This window comes from Paroedura picta, chromosome 5 (genome assembly GCF_049243985.1).
Source record: "Paroedura picta isolate Pp20150507F chromosome 5, Ppicta_v3.0, whole genome shotgun sequence".
Lineage (NCBI taxonomy): Eukaryota > Metazoa > Chordata > Lepidosauria > Squamata > Gekkonidae > Paroedura > Paroedura picta.
The window spans coordinates 54,469,075-54,495,723 of NC_135373.1; the positions used below are offsets into that span (position 1 = coordinate 54,469,075).

Genomic DNA, 26,649 nt, shown 5'->3' on the forward strand with positions numbered 1-26,649 from the left:
AGGATTGGAGACAGCAGAGGAGGGAGAAAAAAATAGGCTAATCTCTACTGAGAGAAGTTAGGGCTTCCCCTTTAAGGTAAGCTTGCAGCCTGGGAACAAGGAAGCCTTTGAACTGAAGCTTTGGCCAATCAAGGCTTTTCTACAATGGAGGCTCAGCAGCAAGCAGAGAGCAGCATGCTTTCTCATGCCGATTTTTCAAATATTGAGGGTTTTATCCACACTAGGATATCCCGGGGAAAAGGTAGGGTCACTCTGAATCAATCATGCTTGTTGCAGAGGGAAAATTTAAATCAGACAAAATCAAAATGGAAATCACATTCAGTGGAGATGGCAGGGGCTGAATCGACCTGGGATTGGAATAAAAGCTCCGTGCAGATTCATCCCTACTCAGACACCAAGGTAACTTTTATAAGATCTTGTCTCTGTGTTTTCCCTCTCAGAAGCATCATGGGGCGGGGGAAGGTTGCAAAAGAGCTTGATATCTCAATAGCAGCAGCAGCATCAGTTTGGATATGTATGTTTCATTCTCTTTTGTTTCAACTTTTGAGACCATCCTGTGGTTCAGGCATAGAGCATCAGTCTTCCATGCTGAAGATCCCAAGTTCCATCCTTCATGTCCAGGTAAAAGAACCAAGCAGTAGGCAATGCAAAAGACTTCAACATGAGACCCTGAACAGATCCTGCCAGTCTGAGTAGACAATAATTTGTGGTCCAATGGTCTCATTCAATAGGAGGCAGTTTAATGTAATATGTTCAAGAAGGCTTTTTATAGTTAATAAATAGGAGATGCATGGCTTATTGGTTGCTGATGGCTGCTGTGATTTAGTTTCTGTTTTCTGGTAGGGTTCATGTTTTTCTTTAGTTTCTTATGGCTGTTTTCTGTCTGAAGTCCCGCATAAGGGCAGGGATTTAATAAATAACTTTGGAGGAAGAGAAGTGCTGATCTGCAATACACTCTGATTAGCATTATGCCAGTTAATTGGTGTTAATTGTGAACCCTTACCTGGAGCTTATATTCTCCCTTGAAAAGTCAGCCTGTAAAAAGCTGCCACTGATTTGTGAGAACCTAAAAGTGCCAAACCATTTCAGGAGTGCGGTACCTAATATTTTGAAGACTGTCCAAGGTATCGACTCCCAATCCAAACCACTAAGCTGCGAAAAAATAAGATAATATGCATGGCTGATATTTTTCAGGAATAAACAGTGCTGGGTCTGTTCAAGGAATATTTTCCATGTCATTCTATTACACTGACTTCTTCTCTTGATATTATTGATCCAGTTTTCTTTGCCCTTCTCATTAGATCTTAGTCTTGGGAGAGCTGATCTAATTAACTGCTCCCCACAGCCCTCTATAGTACACTCCACAAGACGATGCATAGTCAGACCCATTAAGAGTCTTAGAGACTGTAAGCCAGCAGAACCATCTTGTTCCTGACTTGAAGCCAATTCTCACCAAGGCAGAAATGATGAGTATATGTTCATATAGATGTACCCATCTATGCAGTACACTCAGAGCATTACCCTATTTCAGCAACCAGGCATGGAAGCCACATGCACAAAAGGCTCGCTTAAATAGTTGAAGTAATGTAAAAGGGAATAAGTAATAAATCAAAACAAAACTGATGCCTATGCACATTGAATGTGCCATGAACGCAGACGACCACAGAAGACATAGTGAACTTCCTAGAGTTGGCATATGCAGAAGGAGAAGTATTCAGTTATTCGATTTTGTTTGATGATCGTGGAACAAAATGAAAGTTGTGATCAGAAGAGGATTTGACAAGCAAATGCTCAGTGGCCCTCTTCATGTTTCATCATGAGCATTTGAGGGATTTCAGAGAGACTGAAACCCATATGTTCTGCGGGTATGACCACAAAGGTGTCATCATGTTTAGTTCGGCTCTGGGTTGGGTATTGTATTGGTCCCTCGATATGTTAAATTATACAACATGCTCTGGAATGACTGAGGATCCTTCAGATTCAGTGCTGCTCTCCATTCCAAATAGACAGTTTCTTATCCTGAAGCAGCATGATTTTTAGTTGAAGTAGCAGCCTTAATAAAGTACACACAAAAGTGCTAATCTGTGAACTGCTCTGACTGGCAGTTGTTTTCCAGAATGTCAGGTAGACATCTTCCACATCACCTGCTACCTGATTCTCTCTTTTCTAACTTTGCCAGTCACTCTACAATGGAGCCAGAGCACCATTATTATGAGCAACCTGGAGTCAGAAGACATAAACTATGTCATTTATTGTGGATTCATCGTGTGGCCATGCGTGGCAGCTCCATGCATGCACGGCAGCTTTGCGCATGCGCGTTTGCACCCACCGGCGTGCCAGTGGCTGCATCTCCCTCCGCCCCTGCAGCGAGAAGCTTGCCGGACTGCAAGCGAATTGGCCACCAAAGCTGCCGATTTGCTCAAGACCCGGTGAGCTTCTCACTGCAGGGGGGGGGGAAGAGGGTGGCGTGGCCATTGCCAGCCTGGTGCCGAGGTTTTCGTGGCCCAGTACCGGGCTGCAGCCCAGGGGTTGACGACCCCCTGGTATAGAATATGGTTGGGAAGCATAGCTGTGTACAAGCCCACCCAGGGCCTCTCCCCTTCCCACCCTCTCCCCTTCCCACCCTCTGACTGATAAATGTTTAACAAATTTAAAAATATATTAAAAAATTAATTAACTCCCATTCACATGGGAAACCCTTCCAGGGCCATCAAGAATCCCCAGGGTTTCATTAAACCCTGGTTGAGAGCCTGATCTAATTTCTGTAAATATTTATATGTGGTTTGAATGCAATGTGCAATTGACTCTTATTAGAGATAATGCACAGGATCTCGGTGAGCGTAGCATCCAGGGAAAGGAATCTTGTAGTGTTGCTAAGCCTATTATTCTGATGGTGGGGGCTGTTCACAGATGGAATATGCTGCCTTCAAGAATGGTGGAGTCTCCTTAATTGGGAGTTTTCAGGAGTGCCTGTTAGGAGTGTCTGCTTAAGTCCCCAAGAAGGGGGGGGGGGAACTGGACTGAATGGCCTTCTGTGGTCTCTTCCAGCTTTGTGTGATTCTGATTACTGTGTAGTTTAGTTGTGTAGTTTAGCTTTCACACGAAAGGTTTTAGCCCTTGTAAACAAGGTAAAACTCAAAAGCAAGGAGGCAAGGCTGATTAAATTTCAGAGCCAGAGAAATAGTCAGGACAACCTGCAGCTGTCAGAAACTGTGGATTCAATGTTTTCTTTGTCCCATTGTTTTTCTTAGAACAGAAGTCAGATGCATCAGAGCTGTCTTCTTTAGGGTGTTGATAAAAATACTTTAATAATGGGAAACAGGCTTTTGCAAACACTTACGTTATACTTGGCAAAGGTGGGAAGAATCACATATATATTCAAGGAAGCCAGATGTAAAAAATAGCACTTGTCAGATGCCGAGATAAACAGATTCAGAATTCAGTGACACCATTCAATATGCTGACGCTTTGCAAGGGTGTGTTATATGTTAACTCCAAGAGATACCAGCTCAGAATTGCTTACTTGGTGCTCTAGCCTTCATACAACTCTTCGGAGTGTCAGTTTCATATTGTTGTTTGCTTTTCTTGCATTATTATCTTTGATTTAGGAGTGCTGTATTATGAACAGGCCTATCAGTCCTGTTTTTTAAGGCAATAGGATGCCCCTGTGCATCCTTCTGTTCTGCTTGGATATTGCCAGTCACCTTGCAGTGTGCTTACTGACAGAACCTTTTCTTAAAGGGTTTCCTTATTCATTGGAATTACTGATGATTGTTAGAATCAAGATCTTAACAGAGACCCAAAGTATTGAGACCCCAAGACTTGAAACTTAACAAAACACGTTTTTTAAAAACCTACAAAACACATAGTGTTCACTTACCATGAAAATAACCAATCCATGTGACAAGCCAGCTCCTCATCATGATTGTGGTGATCCCTGGGAATTTGTTGCACCACTTCTCATGGACATACTTCCGGGAGCAGAGGCTTTGGAACATCTCTTACTGCTATGGAAGAAGTTGGTTAGTTGTATCCATTCCATGTGACACTATAGTAAGGCATCAAGAAAGTTACTACAGAGATACCAGTAACTGGGTGGAAGAGCACTGGGCACTCTTGTTCTCTTTATAGCAACCCCTTGAGTATTTTGTCTAAAGGTTTTTGAAGCATTTTAGATGCATTTGTCCATAGTCCCTTCTACAATGGGATCCAGATGCATGGGATTGGCTTGCCTCATTCATTCCACCCCTCTCTCCTTCTGTTATTCCGTTGACTGATATTTACTTTTGCCATACCTTTTCTTGTTCTCCCTGTAAATCACTGAACACTAACTCTAGCAGTCATTCTCCAACGCCCAAATAGTTCAGTTCATGAACTGTCCACAGGTTGGGATCAGTCCCCCCAGAGCCAAATTATTTCTTTGTATTCAAACAATTTACAGATTGTACAAAAAAATCTTTCCAGCAATTAGCTTCCACCCCATTCTCCATCTGTGACCTGCTCTCCTTTTCCACTCTTTGCCATATTCTTTAAGTATTAAGTATGAAACATATTTCACTGTGAGCTACTTACAGGGGTAAAGTGCCTCTTATGGCCATAATAGTCAGACTATCTGCTTTGGAAATAATTTGCTCAATCCCATTATCATAAAGACCATTGCTATTATCATAAAAATATCCTGTCCCCAAAATCATTTTCTAAATGGAATCATTTAGGAAAAAATATTGCTGCGACTGTATCTGCACTGATGATGAGAGTCGGGAACCCTTTGCTTTTTTAATTCCATTTCCTGAAGGTGTGTACCTCGATACCTAAGAGTTCATTTCGGCTTCCTAAAATCAGAGTCATTTGAGTACATTAACACTGCAGTCCTCTGTGTAGCTCTCATCTGTTCATTGAAATAAGTAGTTTTAGACTGGAATAACTCTTCCCTAGATAGTGCAGCTAACATATTAAGTTGGAGGAGCTCCGTTCTGAGTCCACAGTCTACTTCTATAGTTTTCCGTGGGCTATAGACCTGGCATGTGGACCATCTACCTCCACTGAGAGCCTTGCTTCATTTCATGGATTTCTGAAATGAATCATGGAATATTGAGGAGGGATTTTGATTGGAAATATTCAATTGCACACAACTAGTGCAACTCCTCTTTGGTGTCTATCGCTAACTTTCAGCTGGTTGCCCAGTGTATGATGAAAGCCACAAAATTGAGCCAGTTGATACAAATAGGGCTCTCTGCATGCACTGGAGACTTCCAGGGTATGTAGAAGAATATGACTTTTTAAAACCACAAGAAAACAGTCCTCCCAACTGGGCCTGGTGAGGACTAAATATACTCCAGAAGAGATGGAATATTCAGCTTATTGGTTAAAGGGGGAAGAAAGGGGAAGACAGTGGGTGAAATCAGCCTGCTGAGAGCATAGTCAGTGCTGGAGGGAAGATGTAGAGGCCTCTCCAGGATTTCAAAATGCTCTCGCTCTCTTTGTTTTGCATTTTAATTTTCAAAGGAAGCAACCTTTAGTCTGCCTGTGCAACATGAAACTGATCATGTCTGCCTCGACATCAGATCATCCTGGAGCTATGTTTGTGATTGTTGGAAAGATAATATAACAAAGGAAAAAATGTGTAGAGAATATTCTGTTTACACACGAAAAAATGTCTATTAGGAAAGACGAATGCAGGTCACTACTTGCAGAACGTGTCTGTTGACAGAAATCAGTTCTTGTTAACGAAATGCCACAGTGTGGTTTTTCTTTAAAATAGTTGAGCAGTAGTTTTGAAACTCCTGAGCAGCAGGAAGAAGGTTTAAGCTTAACATTCCTGTTCACTTAACCAAGCTTAACCTTAACTCTTCTACTGAAATCTTTATGTCTAACAACCATACTCAGTGATGGCTGATGACCTTGTATCTCTAACAATGCAGTCTCTTGCACAGTAAACACCATTTCTGTGCTCATTGGTTTTAGTGGGCTTAGACTAGAGTAATGATGTATAGGATTGCATGAATACTGGTGCTCAAAGACAAGGTTGGAAGTATAATGTAAAGCCCATAGGAATGATGCGTGGTCTGTGGGTGGGGTGAATCCTCTCAAGTACCAACTATTCTCATGCCCCATAGCTGGTCCTCCAATTTTTTTCTTCCCACTGGGATCCAGTACTGGAAGTGAGTGAGGAGAAAATTAGCCAAAGAAGGAGAGCATGAGTGTATGGGAGGATAGGATTACCACTCAGGATTTGGAAATACTTTCATGGATAATTTCTGCCAGACTAATCTTATTATTTTTTATAGAGTGACTAGTTTAATAGATGCAGGAAATGCAGTGGATTTAGTATATCTTGATTTTAGTAAGGCCTTTGATAAGGTTTCCCAAAATATTCTTGTGAGCAAGGAAAAACAGGGATGGACAAGGTCACAATCAAGTGACTTTAATTGGCTGGCTGATAGAACCCAAAGGGAACTCATCACTGGTTCATCATCATCTTGGAAGGAGGTGGCCAGCCATGTACAAAGCAAGCATTTTCTCCAGGGGAACTTATTTCTTTAGTCAGGAGATGAACTATAATTACAGGGAATCCCCAGATCCCTCCTGGAGGCTGGCATCTCTAGCGGTTGGTGGGGGATGGGGGAGAAGCAGTGGCTGGTAATTCCAGGCCATGTTGTACTTTGGGCCACCCCCCACCTTTACATGTGAGCATCCCAGCTTTCCATTGGTTCCAGCACAAATTACAGCATACATTTTATATTTCAAAACACTGGTACCTTGTTTTTCTTGCTGTACAATGATTGTTCAAGGCTAGCTAACAACACAATTACAGTCAGAATCTTACAAGCAAAACCAGAACAAACTGTTGGAGAAGTGATAGCTTGGTGAGAGTCTAGTTACTTTAAATACGTCTGAAAGTAGTTGTATCTTGGGGGGAACTGTGGTGCCTCCTTTAGTGTTTAGGGTTTATTGAATGATTTTTCTTGCAGTTCAGCATACCACTTGTCTCTCTTTATGCTGTGCTTTGGTATGTGTTAGTGCTTATGCTCTGAAGGCTACCCTGTTGAATTAGCAGCCTGCAATCAGTTGTTGTTGTTAAGACTATTATTTATTAGACGTATGCCTTGTCCTGGCCAACCTAAGGCAAACTGTATTTCTGCAAAAATGCTGTTGCAATACATTTATGAAAGCAAATTCCAAAGTGTGGATTGGATTATTTCTTGAACTGTGCCAATACAAACTGTGTCACCAGCACCTTCTTCATAACCACCAGAGGCATAATGCGCCCCCTGCTCTGTTCAGCATTTATCAAAAGCTCATCTGAACAAGACGTTGCCTATATAATCAGAGGGCGAGGGACCTCTCCCTGTGGTTCTTGTCAGGAAAAGGTACCCCTCAGTAATCCTCAGCTAAATGGATTGTTAAAAAAATAGACTTTTATCTTGCCTTTCCATAGAGCCCTCCCTGCAAAGTATCTTGCAAACTATTGACAACTCCTTTAAAAACTTACTTACAAATGAAACTGACTTATAGGAGATGCGGAAGGGTGTGTGCACATGCATATAGATGAACACGTTGCAAAGCACAATTTTAAATGTGTTTGTTTATTTGTTTGCATTCTTCCTGTACCCTCTCTCTGACGACTCAAGGCAAATTACAACAAAGGGAAAATTACATAAAATCGAATACAAAAATAGACATTTAATTTCAATTAAATGAGTTCCAATACATTAAAACAGAAAAACCCAATTTGCCCCAGTTCCCTCATTACATGGGAAGTACAAGGCCCAGTCATTTATCCAAGTAGGTTTGGGAAACCATTTTTTACTGTGCAGCCTTATTACCTGCACAGAAAGAAGTCTCCTGAATAGTTCTTTTTTACAGTTGCAGGAGGTTAGTAAAGTGGGAGCTTTCCTCACCTCCTCAGGCAGGCCATTGCATAAGGTGGGAGCCATGATACAGAAAGCATATGTGTGGGCAGTTATTGGTTTTGCCCATTTGCGGGTTAACACCTCCAAGCATTAGGCTCTTCTCCAGGGAGACCTTCCTTCTCATGAGGTGGCCAAAGTATTTGAGCTTCATCTTCAGGATTGGGCCTTCTAAAGAGCAGTCAGGGCTGATCTCCTCTAGGAATGACCGGTTTGTTCTCTTGCATCCAAGGGACTCACAAGAGTCTTCTCCAGCACCAGAGTTCAAAAGCCTTAATTCTTTGATGGTCCAACTTTCCTTATGGTCCAACTTTCACAGGCATACATTGCAACATGCTTCCTCTAGCTCCTGCTAATAACCCAGCCTTGGCATTTTGGACAAGTTGATGTTTCAGAATTAAGTTTGAGATGAAATTGAAGTATAGTGTGTTACAGTAGTCTACACTTTTTTGCAGTTGCATTTCTCCAGTAACAAAGCTGGATCCAGTATGATCCTAAGGCTTTTAACAGTCAGCAAAGGTCCTTTGAACTTCATCAGAAGTGAGGAGGACAATGTCCTTCAAGGATTCCTGTCAAGGAATCAAAGGCTGGACCCTGTGGGTTCCAAGTGCAATTGTATATAAGAAACCAAGTTGTGCGTGTATAGTTCTTTTAAAGAAATTAAAGATTATCAATTAATAAGCAACATAGGTAAGCAGGTCCAAAAAACAGGATATGCTGGTTTAACTATCTAACACAGTGAACGGTTGTATCTGTGAAAGTGGAGCCAAAAGCTGAGGACTGTTTAATGGTTGTGTGAGTGCTTTACACCTGAAAATCTATACTTTTTAAAATTAACTTTTACTAGCTTAGCCAAGTAATAAACCTAACAGATAAACACAGTGATACCTCCTGACAGTTATAAAGCTGAGTCCAAGGAGGTGCAAAGACATGACCTATAAACAGGGACGTAGTTTGTATTTTCCTTCTCAGGCTTTTCAGTTGAAGAAAAATAGTGGAAACTCGTGTAAAGGTCTCACTGCTCTGTTATTCTCTGAGGTAATCTTTTTTCAAAGTTCCAGTACTTGTATAACTCTGTATATCTCTGCTAACAAATCTCTTGAGTAAGACCATTTACACACTGGAGGTTTCATGCCAGGCTGCAGGCTGGAGTTTTAGTCGTGCCAGGTTGCCCCACCTCTTCCTGCACCCACACGGAGGAGCATTTGGCCCGGTGTACCTCATCCGCCCCCGATTTGTGCTCCTGCACGGGAGCTGGGGCAATGAAGTTTCCAGTGCATAAACGGTCTAACTGCCTCTAATTATACATCGTAGGGCATTCTAGGACAAGCCGTAGGGCATATTCTCTTCACATATGGTGCCAATGATGATTTCTTCCAGATAAAGATTGATACATATATGCACACCCTAAAGGTTATGATAGCTGTGCTCAGAAAGAATGTTTGAACCTGTATGCCTTGAATGTGTGTGCTTAAAAGTTTAAGAAAGCCCTCATATAACTCAATACTTTTGCCACACAGAATATTAAGAATGTCTTATAATCTACCTGCCTTGGCTTGTATATATTTTAGTGTGCATGTATATACAAACATTTTACCACAGAGGGAGGTCACATAGACCAAAATGCATTTCATCCTGTTTGAACATAGTTTATGGTTATCAACCTAGTTATAGTGAATTATTGTACTTTGGTTAATGGTTCAAGGTTTTTAACCTAGTAGCATGAAAATGTATTAGGTTTAATAGATTTAAGACTTTTTAGTTCAAACATCCATGTTATTAATGCATAGCTTTAGTCCACTTTGTAATAAATTATTATGAAACATATTTTTTTGTTTTCTCTCAACCAACCTTTGAGTACCCAATTTTGTTGAACAATAAAGTTTCATTAAATAGGGCAGGCTTTCTCAACCAGGGTTTCATGAAACCGTGGGGCTTCTTGATGGCCCTGGGAGGGTTTCCAGAATGGATGGGAGTTAATTAATTTTTTAATATATTTTTAAAAATCTGTTAAATATTTATTATGTGATTCAACCATATATGGTCATTTCTACACACTCCTGCTTCCCAAAAAGGCCAGTGATGGTCCTGGAGGGGGTGGGAAGGGGAGGGGCCATGGGTGTTTATGTACACAGCTATGCTTCCCAACCAAGTTCTGCATGATTGTACCACTTCTGGGCTTCCTTGAAGCCTCAAGGATGTTTCAGGGGTTTCTCAATGGTAAAAAAGTTGAGAAAGGCTGCAATGGACTCTTTATTCAAAAGATCTCACATAGCATGAAATACTTCTATCTGGAATCCTGAAGGCCACAACGGGTTCCTCATCACAAACTTCCTTGCACTTTGAGTGGTTTAAGCAATTGTTGGTGATTCATGGGTGGAGCAGAAAGTAAGGGGTTAAACTGGATTACAGTTCCCCTGCTTTCTGTTCTTTACAAAAGCTGTAAGGACAGCTGAGTGGTGAGGAGGCACTCCCCACCATTCAGCTGTTTCAGGCTACCTTCTGCAGTCCCATAATACCAACAATAACAACAATGTTATTGTTATAGTCCATCCTTCCTGGCTGGCTCAAAGCAGGTAACAACAAGAGCTATACAAGTAATTAACTTACATGGATAAACAGATTTTGAAAAATGCTTTACATTAACATATATTAGTTAAATTATAATAATAACCATGTCCTTTGACCAATTTCTTTTGGGAAGTTGGTGTTTTATGGATGGAGCATTGCTGTTTTAGGAGGCTAGCATTTCCTTGATGTTGATTTCCTGGCCTCAGCATCAGCCAGAACTGGTGGAACAGCTCTGTTTTGCAGGCCCCTCAGCCCTGATTTCACCAAGGAGAGTGTTATACCAGGTTGAAGACAGAACCAAAAAGATTGTGGCCCTGGTTGAGGTCAGCTTTACATATTTGGGGCCAGGGATTTTGAGCAAGTGCTGTTCACTGGATCTTAATGCTCTTTGGGAGATGTAGAGGAAGAGGTGGTCCCATAAATACAGGGTCCCAGACCATGCAGGGCTTTAAAGGCTGGCACCAAGGCCTTGAACCTGATCCAGTCTTTGATCTGGAGCAAGCATGATTGATTCTGCAATATCCTAGTCCTAGAGTGATTATAACTCTCAATATTTGAAGAATCGGATCGAGAAAGCATGCGGAGCTCTGCCTGTTTCAAATTTGGGGTAGAGAAGCCCTGATTGGCCAGGGCATCAGTTCCTGGTTTCCAGGCTTAAAGGGAAAGCCCTAACTTTTCTCAGCAGAAGCTCCAGAAGTCTAAACTCCTCTCAGTAGAGATTTGCCTCTTGGTTTTTTTCTCCCTCCTCTGCTGTCTCCAATCCTCCCCCCCCCATTCAGGAAACGAAAGAAAGAGGCTCCTGCTGTGCTTGGCTCCCCCCCCCCCTTCTGAGCTTCCCTAACCACGTGCAGAACACTTTTCTGTTTCAATGGGAAGAAGTGGGGAGAGGAAGACCCAAGTATAAATTGATCGGGATTCAGCAGGATCCACAATGGAATAAAAAAAGTAAGTGCAGATGCAGCCCTGCATAGAGCAAGTTAAAAAGGACTGCAGAAAACACCTCAGAAAACAGATGCAAAATGAGGTGGTACCTGCCATGCAGCTCTTTCAGGCTATCTTTTGCAGTCCCTTTAAACTTTAAAGAAACCACAGAATACAGCATGAAAAACAGCTGTGCAAAATTTTGAAGCAAATTTGTGTTTACCATATTGGAATTGCTCTTATGGAATTCTGAGGGAAACCAGACTTTTCATAAAATAACCAAGGTTTCTTAGGAGGACTGGATTGGGTGCCTTTGCATAGCTTAAAGATGTCACACCAAGTTGGGTTTTTTTTTCTAAAGTGAAATTTAAAGACATGTTGGATACTCCTCCCAGCTCATAAATCTGAGGAATTTCAAGAGAAAAAAAATGTTTGGCTGAATTTACAGGATTATTCTGGCAATTCATTACATTTGAAACTTTATCGATGGTTCTTCTTTTGGAACATCATTTCTCTGTCATAAGTTCATTTTAACATTCCTTTTTAACTATAATTTCCAAATCATGAAAAAAAAATCTAACTTTCTCCCTATGCAGTTTTCACACCCCAAGGGCTGAATAGGTCAGTAAAATGAAGAACATACATTATCTGAAAGGCAATATACTTATTCTCAGCACACTTAATTACTTATAAGATTTGATTTTTAAACACAGCCACTCTTATATGTAGCAATTTTATGCTTAATTAAAGGGTAAGAGAAGAGTAAATTCTATTTTATTTTCTTTGGGCAAGAGTAAAGCTTTTTTGCAGCCTCTGGATAAATATGGCAAGTTTAGATTAAACACACTGTGAGTGATTGCAGATGGCTTATTTATTTAAATCATTCTATGTTCAGATGAAATCTTAACAGAAAAACACACAACTTATCTCTTAAATCCAAACCAAAGTTCCAGCTGAATGCTAGATATTCTGGTTTTAAACATTATGGGGAATGTTTTTGTGTTTCTTTCCTGCAAGTCATGGAATAAAAATAGCTGTGATATTCCAAACTGTTTTGGTGACATTGCCTTATGCATCTCACAGCAACATCAAGAGGTGTGAGGGGAAAGGTATCTTTCTTAGAACTGGAGTGCTAGAATCACCACAGGTGACATGGCCAATAGGATACAGAGGGGGAAATTGTGTGAAATCTCAGTCCAATGGACCGGTTCAGACACCAGCTGTGTTCTCGACCTATTTATTTGTATCTTAAAAGAATTCCACCAGTGAACCAATCTGGCTTATCCAGATGTGGTGAACACATGTCACATATGGAAATATTCCTACTCAGTCTACTTTCAGAATGGCTTTCAATGGCAAGACAGATAGGGAGATAGGAGGGGGGGGTGCTTCTTGCAAGCAGATGTTATGTGCTCCCTCCCTGTGAGTATTTGTTCTTTCCCATACAAATTGCTTATGTCCCCCAAAGTCATTTATTTGGATGATATTTCAATACCTGTCTTGAAAAATTTTGGCCATTTTTGGAAAGCTGCTTTCGAGAACATTTCCTTGGGATTGGGTTTCCCTTGGCTTTACCTATTAGGACTGCCTTTTTTTTTTAATACCTAATCCCCTGGGTGTAAAAATAAAACTCACAAGACTTGCCTGTTAATTTATCAAATGGTATTCCTTGTTGAAAGAATTAATAATGAAACCTTCAAAAATCGCCTTCAGCCTTAGCTTTTGCTTCTTATTTGTTTATAAATTTTTGCAAAGTATTTGCTGTTTTTTTGAAGCCATGACTCAGGTTTTGCTTAAACTGAGCAGAAAACAGGTCACTATGTCACCTTCAGTGTGTCACAACTGCAAGACTAACATTTGTTCCTAGTAGCATTCAATACAAAACAAGCGAAAATTCAATTTTGTCTTAGTTATTTTGTTTTCTGTTAGGTTAGGGAGAATTTAATACCAATAAAGGATTAACTGATCCCCCCAGGATGATAATAACTAAATATGCTGAGCCCTCCCCCCCCTCCATAGAACATAACATCAGTTGCATTGTCAGATTTTGAGCATGCAGCCATGACACCCAACTAGTTGGGCTAGTCACAGTTCATGAAACGAATGCCAAATAGAACAAAACAAGTCTTCACCTGCTGGCTGGAAATGGCCCATTTCTTAATTGTTAGAAGGAGAGAACGGCTTCTTGAAAAGAAGGAAAATGTTCCACACCTTTTACACATTTTATCAGTGCTGTCTTGAGACTGCTCTCATGCCACATCGGACAAAAAAGTACAATGAATTCAAATCTCATATAGCATCTCAGATTAATCTAGGGTTGCCAGGTACCCCCCCCCCTTTCCCAGCTACTACCAAGGGATGGGAGATAGGACTTCTGGAGGTTTGGGGTGGAGCCTGGGGAGGACATGGATCTCAGTGGGGTGCAATGCCATAAAGTCCACCCTTCATAGTATCAATTTTCTCCAGGGGATCTGATCTCTGCAGTCTGGATTTGATCCCACCTGGAGGTTTGCATCCCTGGATGAATCTGCATTACATAGCAGGAGCTTTGGTTGTGACACATTGTTAACCAAGCTGTAGTGAGCCTATATTACATGAGCCACAGAAGCCAGCCTTCAAATTTCTTTGTCATAAATCACCTTGTAGCTTTCCCTGCCTATTAAAGGCCACAAGACAATACAAGCATGTAAATACATTACCACGCAGACTGGCTTGTTAATCAAATGTGGCATACATTAGCAAAGATGTAATTTAATAGCTTTGATTTGTGATTGTTATGAAGTACACTTAGACACTTTCTGAAATTCAAGAGATGGTTATATTTTATGTCCTTGTTAGCATCATGGTTATATCCTTGTTAGCATCATAGCCATAGCATCACTAGTGTATAGCAAAGCTGTCACACTACAAGATTCACAGCGTGCACTATGAAGGAAAGCTTGCCCTACCAACCATATTGTCACCCTTTTGGAAATGGTTGATGGAAACATGGCCAACTTCATCCAATAAGCAGATCAGGCTGAAATGGATGGATTCCATCTCCCATAATCCCACTGGAAACCATGGTCTTAGTGGTACTTAAATATTTCTGGCTCTTTGCTTGTTTCCCACACTACACAGAACCTCAGAGTTACCTCTCACCAGTAGCAGCCATGCACACAAGCTTGGACTCCAGCACTATACTTCTTCTGAAGGAACCACACATCCCAAATGTGTTCATTTTATTGAAAAGCGTAATGGCTGCAATCCTAAGCACATTCACTAGATAGAAAGTCCCACTGAACTCAGTGGGATGTACTTCTGAGTGCACATACCGAATTTTGCAGAATGCTGCAGAAAACTGTTAGAAACACTGTCAACTTAAACCAGCTTTTCTCATCTTATTTACTGTTGAGAAATCCCTGAAACGTTCAGAAATCCCTGAAACGTTCAGGCTTTGAAAAACCTCAGAAGTGGCTTGATTGTCCTGTCATTCCCCCACCGCCAGAGACCTCATATGTGCCTGCATCAGGAGCTCTGTCACCACTCCTCTCAAAGAACGAGGATGAGGAAGAGCTGGGGCAGAGCAGTGAGACACTGCTGGACGAACAAAGTCCTGACAGGAATACATAGTCAGGTCCCAGCCAGGTGGACACCATGCCCTCTGCGCCAACATCACCCCAGCCAGAGTCAACACCCCTCCCCAGCCCAGACAGCTTGCAGAAAGGGCAACTTGACAGTTGCTGGAGTGTACGGCTCAGAGCACTCTGTCAAATCAGATGAGGCCCAGCTGGGGCAGCTTCAATGGACGCCAGTTGAGTTCCCAGGTGCAGCCACTTAACTCTTTAGCCCAGGCCGCACTTAAGCAAGGCAGAGATGGCCCTTAGCATGGGGGCAACCTGTGCACAAGCCCACCTATCACCTTGACTCTGGTTGTTGACCTGCTTTTGCTTCAGCAATGCTCTTCCTGACTGATCTCCAGTTTTCTGACTTCTGCTACAGCTTCTTAGACTACGACTTTGGTATTTGGACTTTGTTTTGGCTTTGGACTCTACTTCCCCGGTTCCTGACTTTGACTTGCTTCTTGACTCCCCCTTCAGCTCTCCCTTGGACTTTGTCTGCCACAGCTAGTGCTAAGACCAGGATTGGACTCTGACTCAGCTACTCGGTATGCTATTTGAGCTTGGCTTACCGGCCAAGAGCGTAGCTATCTTGACTGCCCATGAGTGTGCCTGGCTAGGGCAGTATATGTGCTGGGAAGCATAGCATCCTCTCTGAGCCATTGGCCATTTTGGGAGGGAGGGGCAGGTTGACATGATCATGATATATGGTCATATCACTTGATAAATGTCTAACCAATTTTATATATAAAAAATTAACTCCCACCCATTCAGGAAACCACCCCACTCCCATAAGCCAGTCTACTCGGAATCCTACTCAGTTTTGTTCAAAAAGATGTATATCTAAGAAAGAGTTCTTAGGCTTGCATTCTAAATAACCCAAGTGAGCAATAACATGGCTTGCTCCCATTGTCACCTGCCATACCTGTAATCTGGCTGGTGAACTCGAAACATCTCCAGACACAGCCAGCAAGGGCATAGGAGCCATAGTTTTCACCTGCTGTAACCATCCAGACCAGCGCTACTACTGCTTAAATCCAAGGTGGGCTCCAGCACTGTTAGGTATCTTCTTCCTGCCAGTAGACAATTAATTTCTGTCACATTCCCATAGGATAGACAAAATTTTCACTCAATCTTTCTCTTTCTGAAAAATAAGTTGAATTTCATCAGACCCCCTTACATGCAGGAATTCTGCCCAGTCTGTGACTGTCATTATAGCATTTCTGTTCCATCTAAGAGTCAAAACACCAACTGGGCACTTTCCCCCAATATTCTGTGAGCTCTCTCCTCAAGTAGGCTGCGTCATTTACATGGGATTGGTTATCTGACAGGACAGACAGCTACCTGTCCATCAAACCACCATGGGTATTTATTACTTATTACCAAGGTATTATGTGACCCTGTAACCCAAGCAGCTGCTGTGCCCGTGCATAGCTGCTTGACATTGAAATTAAATCCAACAGAAAACACTGAGGTGGGCTGATTAAGAGCTCGCATCATATGTAAGTGAGGGAATTTGAACAAGGTAAATTTCCCTGGCAATTGTATTCAAGACAAAGTTCTCAGTGTTCCTAATCAGATCAGGCATTGTGATGCATTTTCTGAGGGCAAACAAACCAATTCAGGGGATGCTTCCTGAATCACATTATCTTTACTTTGAATAGAGAACTGCTTTCACTTCCTTGCAACTTCAATGAACAACTGCCAAAAGGAATGGTTAATATTTTCCATCACCACCATGTCTTAAGTAGAGCATCCAGTTTTTCATCTTAGCTCTAGTTTCATAATCAGATCCCCAACGTCCTGTCCTGACTCAAGGCTGCTGAGAACCACCATGGCCCCTGATTCTGACCCTGATCCAATTTAAATATTGTGAGAAAACAATTCACTTGCTTGGCTCTTTCCATGCGTTAATAATTACTTTAGAATCTGCATGTCCAGCCATTTGTCCATTAATGGCAGGCATAACTCATCAGAAAATAAAACTAGGAATCTCATAAATCTCATCACATAAATCAGTATTCAAACAATTAGTAATTATATTCAATAGTCTGAGTACTGATGACACCCACCAAGGAAGCTAAAAAATTAGAAACATACATAATAAAACCACATTTTAAAACCATTAAAACCGACAAAAACACAACATTAAAACCATTTAAGATGGAAAAGGCACACCTGGACAAGGCTGCCAGTTGCTTATCCAGCAGTAGGCCTTTTGAACCCATTTCACACAGGCAATACCCAGGTAATACCTTCACTGAAAAGTTGTTGCGTGTAATAGTAGTGGAAAAATTATGGCAACCCCCCCCAACTTCTGTTAGGCAGTATGAGCACCTGGATCTTTCAGAATAAGCCATGGAGCTCCAATTATAGTAAAAATGAAGGTAAATATTGAATAATGGGTCCAATAAGGCACAGAGTCATTTGTGTGCCAAAACATCAGCTTTTTATTAGATCATATACAACTGAACTAAAACAACAGCCCACCACCCAAACTTCTATACAGTGTAGAGTTCCCGCCAGAGCCTGTGATTGGCCCAGTGTGAGTTCCCCAAGTTCAAAATGTTTGGACCATTTAAACAACCCAGTAGCAGGATGGATCCTGCATGCTGCCCAATACCATTACGAGTCCCCAATGTTTGAATCGCAGTTCCCACTCTGCAGTTCTGCTAAACCACATACACCACAGTGAACCTGAATTTAATTTAGCAGGAGTCTCTGGAAAGAACTGTTTAAATGAATTGATCCAAGTATGCACTGCTGCAATGATTTCTCAATGGCAGCTGACACCACTTTCTCATTTTTTTCAACAGTTAAATAGTAAAACTAACTAACTCCCTAATGGCATACTAGCTAGTTGGAGCCCACTGAAATACACAACAGTGAGAAATACACAACCACTACAACTTTGGCACTGTCTTATTTTGGAGCCCCTTGCTCCAAAATACTCTGGTCAGGCCTGATTCAGATATCGGTGTACACTTAAGAGGTCTCAAGTGTTTAGTTAGTTTTCCTATATCTAAGTTTTTAAACTTTATATTATTTTACTGTTGTGAGCCACCATGTGGTAGCTGGTCTAGGAGTGTTGGCATAGAGACTAACAAGCTAACTAACTAACCAGCTAACTAACACCCTCCCTCCCGGTAAGAGGTAGAGCTATTTTTGGTTCATTTGGAGTATAGTACACCTGAAAAATGAGCCTCTTGTGGCGCAGAGTGGTAAGGCAGCAGACATGCAGTCTGAAAGCTCTGCCAATGAGGCTGGGAGTTCAATCCCAGCAGCCGGCTCAAGGTTGACTCAGCCTTCCATCCTTCTGAGGTCGGTAAACTGGTACCCAGCTTGCTGGGGGGTAAACGGTAATGCCTGGGGAAGGCACTGGCAAACCACCCTGTATTGAGTCTGCCATGAAAACGCTAGAGGGCGTCACCCCAAGGGTCAGACATGACCCGGCGCTTGCACAGGGGATACCTTTACCTTTAAACCAGAAAAAGCATCCTCCTTGGTCTTTTTAATGATGACTAGCAACTGTACTACTATATTTTTGCTGTATCCCTGACACTCTTAGGATCTAATAGAGGACCTGGAATGATGACCCACAGCAGCCAGGCATCAGTGTTTGTAGAACCACAGCACCAGGCTGTGGGAGATTACTGCTCCATACATTGGTGGTGACACTTGATTTTTCACTTTGACATAGACCAATTACACACTGGGAACTTCACTGTCCCAGCTCCCATGCAGGAGTACAAATCGGGGGCGGATGAGGTGAACCAGGCCAAATGCTCCCTCATATGGGTACAGGAAGAGGTGGGACAACCTGCCGGAACTAAAACTCTAGCCTGCAGCCTGGCATGAAATCTCCAGTGCATAAATGGTCATAGTGATACAATGGCTTCCAGTTTCCTCAATGCAACAGCAGCGAAACACTTGGGTTCCAGCTATGACTCATTATTACCATACTCAGTGCTATCTGTGCTCATTGCTGTCTGATCTAGATGTTACCAGGATATATAGTACATTGGCCACATCTTTGCTCAGGAAAGGCTGCTCTTGGCTAACCATTTGAAGCTGGTCAAGACATACCTGGCCAAATCTTTATAGCACTCAACTGCGATTGTCTAATCCAGTCTTTCTCAACTAGGGTTTCATGAAAAACTGGGGGTTCTAGATGGCTCTAAAAGGGTTTCCTGAATGGGTGGGAATTAATTAATATAGATATAGATATAGATATAGATATAGATATAGATATAGATATAGATATAGATATAGATATAGATATAGATATAGATATAGATATAGATATAGATATAGATATAGATATAAAATTTGCTAACTGTTTATTGGATGATATGACTATATATGGTAATCATGATCCATCAACCCCCTCCCAAAATGGCCAGTATTGGCCTTCGAGGAGGTGGGGTGGTACTGTAGGTAGGTGTGTACACAGCTATGCTTCCCAAGCATATTCTGCATGATTGCACCACTTCTGGGGTTTCTCAAAGCCTGAAAAATGGTTCGGGGCTTTCTTGATGGTAAACAAATATCAATTCATATCTTCTTACCCCTCAAGGATTAGACCAATCTCAGAAATGTTAAATATTTTTTACACTGGAAGCATATATCTCCCCCCCCCCATATGTTTTACTTTTTAGAATCAAGCAATATTTAAAGAAAGCAAAGCTAATCATTATTTTAAAAAATCAATTTAAAGAATAGGGAAACATTTATTTATGACAGCATAACTGCTAAACTGAATAGGCCCGAATTGATTGAACATTGAACATATCTTAGTAACGTTAGGTGAAATGTATTTCTGTGTTTTTTTTTATTGATCCTGACCTGTCATAATGCAGGATGTGCTCATTGCTTTGTGTAATATATGATGTGCTTTAAAAAGCACAGCTGTAAATAATAATTTCCATTAAAACAACAGTGTGCTTTAGATGAATGGATAAAGCTATTCCAGATGCTTTACGAGCATGGCTGGGTTCTTACCTGCAAGTAAGTTCACGGCACTCAGGTTCTGACAAGAACATTAATTCATTCTTACTTAAGTTGCTGATAGTCTCGCTAAATCTCTGCAGTTTTATTAGTTCTGTGCATCTTTTATTGAGACACAGTTACAAAGGCAAGTAAACCCAGTGCATGCCTTATCTAAGATGGGGTTTGTCTTTCTTTTTGCAGAGCTGCAGGAAACGAAGACCTCTCAGTTCTACACTCTTTCCCACCACCCCTTAGACTACAGGATCTTGGTGATGGATGAAGATCAGGACCGAATCTATGTGGGCAGCAAAGATCACATCCTTTCTTTGAATATCAATAATATAAGCCAGGAGCCTCTCAGTGTAAGTTCATAAAGTGCTTTACACATTCAGTATCATTTAACTGTATGTTTTTAGTTTCAGAAATGGAAGGGGAGGGCATTACAGCTGCTTCCACAGAGACTTTTTCTCTACCTTGCCTACCAAAGTGGAATCCTTCTCCCCACCCTACCCCCCCCCCCCCCACACACACACACAACCCTGAAAGCAGCAATGTGAGATTGGCATACCTTCCACCTTCTGGGTTTTTCTTGGCTTTGCTGCAATCTTTGCCACAATCTTTCAAGAAAGGTTGTTGTGGGCAGGAAGGAAAATGCAGGGTTTTTAACCTCCCTACCCACATTTTCCCTTGGTATCCCCTTGTGGAAACCTCCCTGAATCAACAGCAAGCTTTTAGAGCCAGGTTGGCTGGTAGCCTCTAATCTGGAGAACCAGGTTTTATTCCCCACTCTGCCTCCACATGCAGCCAGCTGGATAACCTTGGGCCAGTAGCGTGTCACCAATTCTTTTTCTCCCACTGGCCATTTTTATACTCCAGCCAGTTGGAACTAACAGTGGGAATCTGCTGGTCACTGCCTGGAACATGCCTTTCTGCCATGACAAGGATCAACCAGGTGGCTAACAAATTTAAAATGCTATAAAAACACATATTTAAAAGCATTAAAATGATTCAGGACAAAAGCTGCAATATATACCAGCATAAAAACAACATTTGTAGTCCTGGCTAGCCCAATCTTGTTAGCTCTCTGAAGCTAAGCAGGGTCAGCCCAGGTTAGTATTTGGATGGGAGACGTCCAAGGCTGGCAATTGCAAACCACTTTTTGGTAAGAATTTTTTTTTTAAGTATGACATCCTCTTCCAGCATGCATCACCATCTAGCCAGGACATACATAATTTCCCTCCCCCCCCCTTTTTCTTTTTTGGTAACTTCTTGCCAGAAGAATTGCTCTGGAGAACTCAGAAGCTTGCATTCTTATGTGGCACTTTGTTGGTCCTAATAATAGATTTCTATTAATCTGCAGATGCTCTGTGTCTACATTATTATTATTATTATTATTATTATTTATTTGATTTGTATGACCGCCGCTCTCGGAAACCGGCTCGCGGCGGTTCACAACATTTTAATACAATACAATATATTAACCATTAAAATTCCCCATTAAAACCCCATTAAAAACAATGACTAAGTCACAATGATGGCGATTAAAACTATTCCCGTACAGGCCCACTGGATGAGCAGAAGGGAACGGAGGATAATTGGGCATAGGATGGAACACTCTGGGGAACCAGGTCAGTTTAGTACTGGCCTCCCCCCTCCGGGGAGAGGGGTCCGATCTTAGCCCCGGGCCATCACCCGGCCTTAGACAAACGCCTGGCGGAAGAGCTCCGTTTTGCAGGCTCTGCGGAACTCAGAGAGCTCCGACAGGGCCCGCAGCTCTTCAGGGAGCTCATTCCACCAGGTAGGGGCCAGGACCGAAAAGGCCCTGGCCCTTGTCGAGGCCAGGCGTGCCTCCCGGGGTCCTGGGATCATCAGCAGATTCTTACCCGCAGAGCGAAGTGCCCTGCGGGGGGCATAAGGAGATAGGCGGTCCCTCAAGTATGCAGGACCCAACATGTGGGTGCAATCTGACTACACCAAAAATGTATTGTGGGGGGGGGGCGGAATTAGATCCCTTGATGTTTTCCAGGAGGAAGGAATATATATCTGTGAGGGTATGACATACAGTGCTGTTCGGTACCTTATTTCTCTGGTGGATTGAATCAAGGCAGGTGTCACTCATTACCAGGCTCAAGCTGGTCTCTGGAAAATCTTTCACCACCTTCCATCTGCTACTTGACTCCCTCCTGGTCTGCCACTCCCACCCAGTTCAAATCCGCCCCCTCCCATCTTTCCCAGGCTGGATGGGCCTGCCTTGGTGTTTGAGGGATGAGGAAGTCAGTAACCCCCTCAGGGAGTGCAAATGCTTTACCCTTATACTTGCCAGTTCAGTACTCCCCTAACCAAGTGCTTAAACATGTTTATCAGCATTGCATGTATCCTCAGCATCAGACCTGCATCTAACATCTAAGCACAATGCAGACTAAATCATGGCCAACATTAAGTCATGGCCTAGAAGAGTTCTTGCAAACTCAAATGCTTGCACATGACTATGCAACATTTAGTTGATCCCAGTAATGGGTTCTATGTGGGTTGTGTGCTGACTTAAAAATATATGTATGTGTGATCTTAAAATAAGTTGGATGATGTTCAACATGTCCGTTACCTCCCACCCCACTAGTGGCTCTAAGGGCTGAACCTGAACACACATGAAACTGCCTTATCTTGAATCAGACCATTGGTCTCTCAAAACCTGTCCAGTGTGCCTGAAGCAGTGGTGCCACACATTTTATTTATTTTAGTACATTTATGTGCCCCCCCCCCGAGTTTAAGGGTGGTTTACATAAAAGATAGGAACAATGCAGCATAACTTGGTAAACATTCCAGATAGAATAACAATTGTAACAACAACAACAACAACAACAAAACAGTGATTAACATCCTCAACATTTCAACAGTCCCATGGTTGGTCAGCTCAAGGTGTCTGCTACATGGGGGTGTCTGCTACAAGGTGTCTGCTACCAGGTTCAGGGGACCTGGTAAGATGTTGTTAGATTTGGTCAGCCATATGCCTGGAGGAAGAGCGCCCTTTTGCAGTCCCTGAGGAATTGTTCTAGCTCCATCATGGCTCCCTCCCCCTCCAATGTGCACCAATGCCTATATGGAGAGCAGAGGGCTAACTCCTCTCACCCCTCCTACAGCTTTCCTGGAGCCCTGGATAGTGACAACATTTTTGCTCTGTTTTGCAGGGCATGAAGACAAATATTTAGAGGTCTGTAAGTAATGCAAGGCGGGGAAATGTTGGGGTGAAAGTGATGTAAGGTGAAGGATTGAAACTGTGATTTTGAAAGGAAGAAGTGACCACACAGGAAGAGGCGGGCTTTGGGGGAGTTTCCTGGAAGTGACATAATAGGAGGGGTTGATTTGGTGAAGCAATTCAGAAGTGATACCACAGTGTGTAATCACTTGACTAGAAGATCACAGCTCGGGTTATGGCCTTAAAACATGACATCCTTGCTCAGCACTGCCCCATCCCAAATCTCCAAGTATTTTCTGAGTCAGACCTGGCAACCTGGAAAGACAGGATGTATATACTTTATAAAAACAAAAATTAGACAGCAGTTTCTGCTAGCTTTGTGAATGTCTGATTTCATCAATAAATTCCATAAGACGCCATTGACCAAGGCTGTCAGTAGTTCCTTATTTTAATATATCTCACCCTCTTTCTCTAGTTTTGTGTAAGGCAGCCATGGGCTTTGACCCAGAAAGGATCCTGTTGGGAAGAAAATGCACTGGTTTGAGTGTAGGGAGGAGCTTGGCTGAAATCCACAAAGACAAGCAGGCAGGAGGGCTAAAATTGATCATGGAGGGAACTGACAGCCTGTGAGCATTTGTAGAGGTAGCAAGTTCAATAAATCTTTAGCAAAGGAAGCAAACATCAAGGAGCTGTGCTTCGTAGAACAAAGTTTCTTACTTTAATAAAGAAGCTGCTCCTGATTGATTCATTTTGAATGTGTAGAAATGCACCCATATTTGAATTGCATGACAGTTTTGATAGTAGATGCATGGTGCCATGAAGCTTGAATAAATATTTGTTGGTCTTAAAGGTGCCACTGGACTCACATTTTGTTGTACTACTTCAGACTAACATGGCCATCCCCTTGAATCTATGAAGCTTAGATGGGAGATTGGTGACCTTGGGCTAGTTACTCTCATTCTCAGATGAACCCACACTGTGGTGGTGTCATAAGGATAAAGTGGGGAAGGGAGGCATAAAATGCACTTTCATAGACACAGAACTGTAACAAGTGCCACACTCACTTCAGGTGCACAAAACTGAAGGCTGCAGGAACCCTTCAGGCCACCCATCTCCCATCTATGCTTAATGGCAGGGTGGGGACTGGGACCAGGGTCTCTCCGTTTCCAGACTGATGCAATACCCATTGCACCACACAGGCTCTCTACATTTGAGTGAGCATGTGAACTATGACACCATTTGGAAAGGCATCATCCAAACTACAATTAGATTAAGAAATGTTAAGGTCCACCCTTTTTCAGTATTTTTATTATCTGCATAATAGTTGAGGCTTGTAAGAGCCTGCCCCCAAGTCAAGATGACAAATGCAGCTATTAACTCTTGAGTGCTTCTTTCTGGAATGCTCTAATTTAAGAACCGTTTGCATTTTAATGATATATTTAAGGCATAGTTAAACTATAGCAGAAATTAACCCAAAATAGTGTTGGGAACCTCATTGCTGTTTACTGGGGTTTCTGAAGGAGAAAAAAAAAAGGGAAGGTGATATTGCCTCAACGTAATAGCTTATCAAAAAAAAAAAACCCGGTCTTTGTGAGTTTTTCATGCAGAAACCCTAAAAGTGATGTGGTAGCAGGAACAACCTTGTCTATCAATGTGCAATTGGGGAATTTTTCTTTCTTTCTTCTGAACAGATTTTCTGGCCAGCATCATCAACCCGAGTGGAAGAGTGTAAAATGGCTGGCAAGGATCCTGCTGTAAGTATTTTAAAACCAATCCCTTTAATTAAATATCTAGCTGCCAGAGTTGAAGCACCCTGGGTGCAGACAAAAGCACTGCAGGAGAGCTTTAATACCCTGCAGCGTGAATGGTACTGTGAGTCTGGAGGCAAACTCAGGGCTTCCGTAGCTCCAGCAAAGGAAGTCTGGAAAAATGAGCGCTTTGCTTGTTTTTTCCGAACCTGATTTCTTCCTTCAGCCGTGTGTATTTCTTGCTTACCTCATCACCAGTGATGGATATCACAAGTAAAGCCTGCTCTTGAGTATCTCCCAGAGAATTTAACACAGACTGCTGAGCTAATGCTAATGCAAGTGCCTGGACAGATTCCCAGACGGTATATATGGCCCTTTGTATGGGGGGTGGGGGTGGACCCTGCTCATTCCAACAGCACTTACTGCTAATCATAAAGGCTGTTTTATTGGTTTATAAGCCAATGTTTTGACCAGATGCCTGAAAAAGAGCAGAACTTCCTTAAAGCAGGTAAATGTGGAACAGCTATTATTCATACCGTTGTTTCCTTTTGGTTTCTTTAGAACAGAATTCTACAAAACAGACATCTGTTGAGCCAGTTACTTAAACCTTCACTCCTGGGTCAAATAAGCAAATCACTCATTTAATTATAATCATGTTAATAGCTTGTTCATCAGGCAAGAAATTGTGACAATAGTGACTGGTGAGAATAGTTAACAGACTCTCACAGGCCGATTCCGCACAGGCAGAAAAGGCCAGGATGGCACCCATATGGAGGTGGGACTAATCACTGCTTCCATATGACATCGCTGCAGACCCCCCCCCCCGGACCTGGTGCACATTAGGCCGCCTTTGCTCTGCTTTAAGGGAACATGGATATTTTCTGCATTCCCTTCAGTGCTCTGAGGGCCAGCGGAGCCTAGCCCAGTGGAAGCGTGTACGGCCCAGAAGGGCGGCAAAAAAAATGCCCCACTCAGCTCCATGGCACTTTACACAATCACGCAATCCCACCTTCCTGCAAATCACTCCCCCCCCCCCCCCCCCCCCCGTGCGACAGAACCTTTTCACCATGACTGTATCCCCTGTGGGGACACATTTGTCCCTGGAAGGATGAAGGAAGTGGTGCACTAGGTCTGCCTCCGAAATGGTCCTCCATGGGGATACAAGAACTGGTGGAGCATGCTGCTCTGCTGCAGTGTATTGGCAGCAGCTCAGCATTGCCATGCAGAATGGCCCTCAGTAGGTCAGCTGAGTGTTCAATTTTGAGAGCTGTGAGAGAGCTGCCAAGAAAATGGTAATGAGAATAAGAAGAGTTGTTTCTTGTATTCTGCTTTTCTCTACCCGAATGAGTCTCAAAGCGGCTTACAGTCGCCTTCCCTTTCCTCTCCCAACAACAGACACCCAGTGAGGTGGGTGAGGCTGAGAGAGCCCTGATATCACTGCTTGGTCAGAACAGTTTTATCAGTGCTGTGGCCAGCCCAAGGTCGCTCAGCTGGCTGCAAGTGGGGGAGTGCGGAATCAATCTTCAAGAAGGGTCAGTTCCGGGACCCAAGCTGCTGTTGTCCAGTCAGTTTATTATCTTGCTCAGGCAACTTATACTCTTCATATTTGCAAGATGTCTGAACTGATTGGCTTGAACAAGGTGATATTAGGGGCCAGGAGCAGATAGGGTTCAGGAGGGGCTGCTCAACCTTGGACCATTGTCAAGTTCTGTATCACT

At 42.5% G+C, this 26,649-nt stretch overlaps 1 protein-coding gene across 2 annotated transcripts in view; it reads left to right on the forward strand.

Annotated features, from left to right (window-relative positions):
• Positions 1-26,649, forward strand: part of SEMA3C (semaphorin 3C) — a 158,746-nt gene that overhangs the window by 52,639 nt on the left and 79,458 nt on the right. For both annotated transcript variants that reach the window (XM_077338026.1, XM_077338027.1), the window contains exons 3-4: positions 20,192-20,352; positions 24,875-24,937. In XM_077338026.1, coding sequence (XP_077194141.1) covers positions 20,192-20,352; positions 24,875-24,937 — 224 coding nt within the window. The remainder of the gene's footprint in view (positions 1-20,191; positions 20,353-24,874; positions 24,938-26,649) is intronic.